General features: G+C 44.7%; 1 protein-coding gene across 1 annotated transcript; it reads right to left on the bottom strand.

Moving 5' to 3' along the window:
- Nucleotides 1-1,158: 1,158 nt before the first annotated feature.
- On the bottom strand, nucleotides 1,159-6,854 carry LOC137537909 (uncharacterized). Its single transcript, XM_068259841.1, has 6 exons — nucleotides 6,629-6,854; nucleotides 6,442-6,531; nucleotides 6,253-6,336; nucleotides 6,061-6,141; nucleotides 1,892-1,957; nucleotides 1,159-1,697 (listed from the first exon to the last, which is right to left on the bottom strand). The coding sequence occupies exons 4-6, from the start codon at nucleotides 6,086-6,088 to the stop codon at nucleotides 1,159-1,161; spliced, it is 633 nt and encodes a 210-aa protein (XP_068115942.1). The 5' UTR covers nucleotides 6,089-6,141; nucleotides 6,253-6,336; nucleotides 6,442-6,531; nucleotides 6,629-6,854.
- Between the last annotated feature and the right edge of the window lie 581 nt (nucleotides 6,855-7,435).

Below are 7,435 nucleotides of genomic sequence, written 5' to 3'. Positions count from 1 at the left end.
GTTCTGTGGTTTTGGACCCTTTTTTTTGTTAGTAGACTTCCCCTTTAAGGATTTTTATATTTATATTTTTGATAAAAATATTATACACTAAAACTTGCACTCATGACTTTCTTTGTAGATAACATTTTACTTGTAGCAACTTGTTTGGATTGGCAAAACATTACGAGGTAAATTGGGTGACGTTATAGCTATAATTATCACTATAACATCCCTAAACGCACTGTGGAACCAACATGTCCCGAAGAAAGAACAGTGCATGTGCCTTTACATTGCACATACATATGCAATTACCTGTGCACAGTCAAGAGAAGTCAACTGGCAATGTTTCTTGTTTCCTGGAAAACATGCAATGTTGCTCGCCCTTCAGGAGATGCTTTTGGTAGTGTGCCAAATGTATTTTAACACACTTTATTGGCATTGTCAAAATAAGAATGACCCAAATTGGTTGATGCATTACAAGTCTGGATGGATGAGGCTAGGAGAAGCATGTGAAAATTTGGAGCATGAGACCGAGTTGTAACCTTATCTTTGACTGTGAATACTTCCTGGTTGACCACATGCTCAGGACCAGGGAATGTGAATGTGACAAATGGATCAGGTGATCAAACTGCACATGTTTCCCCATTAACTGTACTAAGTGCCACCATCCCGAATTATAAGTTAATACTCAGCCATCATTATATTACCATAGCCACTGTGTTAAAAACCATATACTTTACACATGCTTGCAGTGGAATGTTTGGGTTACTGAATGTGAATCATTTGCTTGTTGTGCATACATCACAATGGCCTCCATTCACTAAGCTTAACTCCTGTCTTTAATAACTCTTCAGAGGTGTTTTACAGTTATCAGCATGGTCATATAATTGTGTAAACTGTAAATCAGCTCAGAAGAGTTAGTAAAGACAGGAGTTAAGCTTAGTAAATTGAGGCCAATGTCAGAAATGTTTGGTTAACAAATTAGGTATGGAAAGGTGCCTACACACGCACTAGTGTTGCCTAAAACCCCAGCCACCAACAGAGCCATCATTCCGTAGTGTGTGTCGGGGCCTTAAGCTTAGCTCAAACAAAGCACATTAAGATGTTCTAACGTCTCATTACCATTCATAACAAGGTCCATTAAATACTAAGTCGAAACTGTAATGTTAGCAAAAAAGTTCATTTATTTAATATTTGCCGCAGCAATTCATTGTTATTTTCTATCGCATCTGCCATTCTGGCATGTGTAACATTGTGGCGGTCTACGCCATCAGCCAAACGCCCTAAAATTATATTAAGGTTTTCGCCTACTCGTGCCATTCTGCCTAAAACAACATTTTGGCGGTCTTGCCTGTCAACCAGTTGGGCCAATAACTGTTTTTGGGCCGCACCCACAGTGGCCACCTGCTGTAACGTGACCCCCAGCTCCTGACTAGTGGCATTGATGTTGGCCAAATCATTATGAATTAGCCTCAGCTGGGTCTCCATGAGGCCTCGATATTCATTTTGGGCCTGCAGAAATTGTCTCGAGTGCCACTGGTCAGCATTATAACTGGCCCGTGAATATGGCCGGGAACCTCCGTGTGGTGGTGTTGTTGCTCCTGTACTTTCTGCCCGTGAAGCTGGCGATCCATGTGCACTTTCCAGTGACCCTGTTGTTGCAGCAGCACTTTCACGTGACTGTGGTGAGTCGGCAGCAGCAATTTCTTGCTCCGAACCTGGTGAGGGAATTTTAATGGTGTCATTGGAGTCGGAAGAGAGGTGCAGGTCAAAATCAGGCCCTTCAATGTCCTGATCTAGATCATAATCTAGTTTAAGTGGTGTATCTTCAGCTAGGAAGGCAATATAAAAAGATTTTAGCTACATCTTTGCAGGGCACAACAAGCTGCACCCTACTCATTTATACACTCACCAACAAAGCTTTCTTCCAGAGGTATCGGCTCCAGCAGCAGCACCACATCTTCCGACTGAATGTCACCTATTAATAGAAAGGAAAAGCAAAAAAAAAAAATTAGAAAAAATACACGTCTGGCCTCGGTTGTAATTCAAAACATTTCTGCACAGTGTGAGACTTTTATGAAGAGCTATCAATAGTATCCAAATGCATTAACTAATTGTGCTCACATCTATCAAGCCTTCAATGTAGTCAAACATGTACCATCATGAATCAATTTTATTCCATGCCACATTTGTCATCAATCTACAACAAACTACGTATAGGACATGTTGTATTTCAAGGGACTCAGCAGCGCACAAAGTCGTCACAAATGCATACAATGGACAAATGCATACTATTTCTAAGCTCTTTATAGGCTTCACAAACCTATGTAAAGCGCCACCCTAGCCCTTGTAACTTTCACAAGGTTTGCTTGGAAACTCACCACAAACGCTAACATTGATGAAAACATCATAAAGTACAAAAGGTGTAGTGCAGCGTTTTAGACATGGTTGTAAAGAGGCAAAAGAGGTTATAAATGGTATGCATGTTTCAATTGTTTATACACTGCTCGGAGTCCCTTTAATAACATTCAACATAGTGTAATGAACAATTTCAACATCCATTAATATTGACATGTACATGGGGCTGTATGTAAGCAGCATGTACACAATACAATTATTTGTACCATTCAGAAACTATTACATCTGACATGTTTAAAGTGTCTTTTTAACAAACTCACTACATGACATATTGATTAGGATGGACGTTACAGATGTGTGTATTAGCTTGCTATCTCACACTACTAAATGATGGCGTAGGCCTCTTAACTACCTGGGGACCAAGCAAGTTTCAATCTACGGCGGCCAGGGAATGGGGTGTTCGTGACCGAACATAAACTACGTACCATTCACCGCACGCCCTCGCCCGTCCACGTTGCTTGGTCCGCTGTGCCCCCGCCACAATGTGATGGCCTGCCGCCTATATGACAGCAGACCACTGAGCTGGGCAGGAGCCCTTTTCATTGGCTCCTTGCCCTGTCATTACTATAAGCCGTTCCCATTGCCTTACATGGAATGACAGGGTCATGAGCCAATGAAAGGGCCTCCCCCCCGGCGCACAGCGCTCTGCCATCATAGCGACGGCAGAGAGAGCTGCCTGCAGCGGGGACAGAGTGGCGTGTCCGGCGGGAGCAATGTTAACTTTTGGCTATTTATCGGGAAGCAGAAGCTTGGTGGACCACCACCCTATGGTCCTTACCGGGGCAGAGGGTGCTGGTCCAGAAAGGGTTAAACAACAATCACAACCTAAACAAATACAATCACTTTAAAAAATTTAGGAGGGGTAACATGATATATTTTGTTCAGCTGCCCATACACTAGCCCTTTTGCCTGCAGATCAACTGCAGAATCGATCACTCATCTAATCTGTTGTCACATCCTTCAGGCTACACGAAAAATGTACATTGATTTTGACCCAAAATAGATAGTTCAGGTGGATGGCGGCGTGTGGCAAAATTACATCAATCACCCACAGGAAGGGATAGACCACTAGCGGCATTACACTGCCTGACGCAATTGAGGCAAAATACATTACCTGCTCCACCAGCCCCACTGCCCCCGGTCAACGCTGCTCCCTCTGGGATCTCGTCTCCAGCATGCTGCACTTCTTCCTGGCCGAGAGCAACTGTAATCAGTAGAGGGCCATGTAAGGTTTACACTTCCTGCCGGGCAAGAAGCAGAGAAGCATGCCGGAGACCAGAGGGGACACGGAAAACACAGCAGAGACTGGGAAGTGGCGCCAACTGGAGCAGGTAATACATGCGGGCCCGGCAGCCACAGCAGCAGCACAGATTGGGAACGGTTTCAGGCAGAAATCCGGTGAAAGTTTTTGCTGTAAAGGCAGCCATACGATCCCTCTCAGATCCAAATGTCTCAGAGAGGGATTATCTGTTTGTCAAAAATGAGGTACAAAATAGGGTATGGCCACCTTAACCAAACACAATCAAACAAAATGATAGGGTACATGGTGGTTACATTACAGCTGTATTCCGAAACTTACCATGGGGTGTACTTACGTCACCTGTAGGAAACATCCACAGCCTATTGAGCACCCCCCCTCCCCTCCATCCCACGGCAGCTGACACTATCCTCCCACACCACCACCAATTTCAATATGTCTCAAGCATGCTCAAGTGCACCCACAGTACCAATTATCTGCATGCAAAAAGGGCCAAAAAACATCTCCATCCGTCAGCTCCACTGCGAACACGCAAGTGGGCTGCGCAGTACAGATAACCACACGCCAAAATGCGATTGACAACAATGTCCATCCAAAGAGGCCCCACAGCTCCCCCAATGGAACATATAGTACCATTGTTGGATGTAACTTTGTGCCCTGCACAAAGGGCCCTTTTCCACTAGTGCCTTTGCGCTACATGAATAGAAGAATCGCAAACCACTAGCCATTTTCCAATCGCTATGCTTTGATAAACATTGGAATTGCGGTTGGTTCTTGCCACTCCCGGATGTTTGTTGTCCCTCAAAACCAATTTGGCGGCGGAGCACAATTTCAACCTATTTGGGTATGCAGTACAGCATAGCTACATTGTGAAGGCAATTGCCGGAAGTAGCCTGCACTTTAGCCACTCAGCAATCGCTCCCGTTCAGCGTGAACGCTAGTCACTGCTAGTGGAAAAGGGCCCTAAGAGCGCCATGGGACACAGATTATAACAAAAATAACATTGGGTTGTGCCCTTGGCTGTGTGAAGCCACAACATCCTTGATCCTTTGGTCATTGCAATGTTGTGGGTTTGCACAGCTAAGGGCACAACCTATTGGTTTTTGAGTAAATTCCTCACCAGCCACATACTCCCCCACCCCCTTCCTTTGGGCCCAGCCATTTTTCAAGTGCGGGGGGGGGGCCCATTTGGGGGGGGGGCAGGCAGCTGGATCCCCTCTGTGCTGTGCTGCCCTATGTGTCCCACCCCTTTAGACCAATGTCCCCTCTTTACGGAAACACCCATCACCAGAGGCAGGACAAGGTCCTCCAGCACCCAAGCCTGAGACACCAAAGTGCAGCCCTCCATCCCTGCCACCCCACACATCACCCACTGATTGCTATTAGACTAAGAGACGCCACAGGGCCCACAACCTCCCCAACACCTTAATATCTCATTATCTGGCTTGCAGTCACTGGTATGTATCCCCTTTTATTATTTATTTCTGCTTCAAACACAATTTGGAATGACAGATTAATTAATTCAGCGACCCCTCCTACACTGCGCCCTGAGGCTGTAGGGAGCCTCTCCAGCCTATGGGTCGGCCCTGGCCTGGCCATCACTCACCTTCCAGCCTCCAGCGATGAACCACAGTAGCCACCTCTTCTCCAACCAGCATCTAGCCTTCAAAGGCCAATCCGCTTGGGTTTGCCCCTAATGACGTCATCAAGGCCAGAACCAGCCATGATGTCAGACAGAGGGGGGGGGGAGGGTGGCCGGACCGGTGGAAACCACCAGTCTGCGCTGGGCCAGCAGGGATGTGCGTGGATCCTCTGCTTTTACCCCCTATGTGCACACCTGTCACTGGCATCACACTACAATCTGATGTCGATTGTATTGCTCATCACCCATACGCGATGTGTGTTAATCACTGAGGGGAGATGGTAGGTGTCATGATAGCGTAATCTCCCCTCTCCGGTGCACACAATGATGTGGGGACAGTTCAGTGGCGCCAACGTTGATTCCATATCCACTCAGAACAGTATCAACACGTGCTGGATGTAGATTCTAGGTTGGTGGGCCAAAAGCAAAAACGCATTATATGTTTGTTTTGTAGTCTGTTGACAAGACATATGATGCTACTCAGCCATGGGAAAGTTCAACAATCCAAAAAACAAACAGTTTTGATGGCCCTTCAACATCACCCCCTCGATAAGCAGCCATAACATGACATTCATTAGTCACATCTTGCACGTTTATGTGTATATTAAGTGCATGCAATTGACTGCAACCACATTATCCACACAAATCTCGCCAGCCCACCTATTCAAACTGTTTAGTGTTTCCAAAAACAAAATATGCTATCCACAATATTACTCTTAATGTCCCTTTCTTTACATGATTTCCTGGGACAAATAAAACTCACCAGTAGTTTCCAAAACATGTGTTGCCATCGGAAGCCCTCCTATTTCCTCACCCACTACAGCATCAACAGCAGACACATCACCTACAGACAATTGTCATTGAAAACCAAAAAAAAATATCAACAAAGGTGTCCAGCATATCCCAGTCTACAAGCAAGTAGCCTTACATATTTTCAATAGCACATCAAACTCACCAGTAGTGTAGTCTGCATCAGATTGGGCCCCAGATAGTGAGATGTCAGTCACTGCAGCATCAGTTCCCACATCCGCAACATCACCTAGACAAAAGTGTCATAGTTAAAAAGGGTGACCAAAAATGTATGCAGCACATCTGCCTTAAGACCTTTCCATTTCCATCTCGTTCAACAACACATCAAACTCACCAGTAGTGTCGCCTGCATCAGTTTCCTCTAATATCGCATGGCCGATGTCACTGACTTCAGCATCCCCAGAAACCACAGACACAACATTACCTACAAGAGTGTCAGTTAGAACATTATCAATGTAACAATAGTACACTTCCTGTGCACTAAACTACTCCCGGAAACAGACAACATAATAATCAATTACCATCTTCGGAACTTTCGGAGCTTGGCAACTGTGCATCATAGCCCCCCCTGATGCCATGCAGGGCCTCAGTCGGCAACAAAGGCTCCACTACTCGCTCATAATCCGTAAATTCAACAGAGCGTGCTGGGCCACCACCTGTACCAAGACTACAATAATAAAGGGATACAACAATTAAACAAATGACAACTCAAAAATAAAATTTTCTCAAAAACAATTGCATTAACGTTTTTTCACAGATGCAAACAAATACATTTGCTTCACTAGCCTGCTAATCGTGTCTCCTGCATGTTTCATAGTGGTTATTGGATGAAACTTTCAAACACATGTTGTGACTGACAATCCAGGACACATACTGATTATGGATTAGCAGTGTGCGATTCACACACTACTGCAGCCTAACTGTTCAGCATAAGAAAAATAAAAATGTACTAGTGCGGATGATGGTGGCTACAACAGGACACCTGTAGGCCAAGTGGCCAAATGCACATGCTACCTCGGCACCCCCTATTGAGCCAGCACGATCATACAGGTTTCTTTTGAGGGTATGTTAATTTTTTAACCATAGAAGCAGGACACCAGTCCAGGTAATGCATGTCTACAATACTTTAAATAAAACAGGAAGCACATTCCAAAAAGGTTCAAAAAACATAGGCCAAAATCCCAATTTATCCAACAATTACCCTAAAAAACAAAAAAACACCAACCAAAAAAAAAAAAAAAAAAAATTTGCACATTTGTATTGTTTTGAACATGCATTTTGTCAGAACATTCATTTTCGTACAAACTACAATTTAAACACTTACGCGT

Source organism: Hyperolius riggenbachi, chromosome 11 (genome assembly GCF_040937935.1).
Source record: "Hyperolius riggenbachi isolate aHypRig1 chromosome 11, aHypRig1.pri, whole genome shotgun sequence".
Lineage (NCBI taxonomy): Eukaryota > Metazoa > Chordata > Amphibia > Anura > Hyperoliidae > Hyperolius > Hyperolius riggenbachi.
The sequence above is the reverse complement of the archived record's forward strand: the minus strand, read 5'-3'. Positions and strand labels throughout refer to the sequence as shown.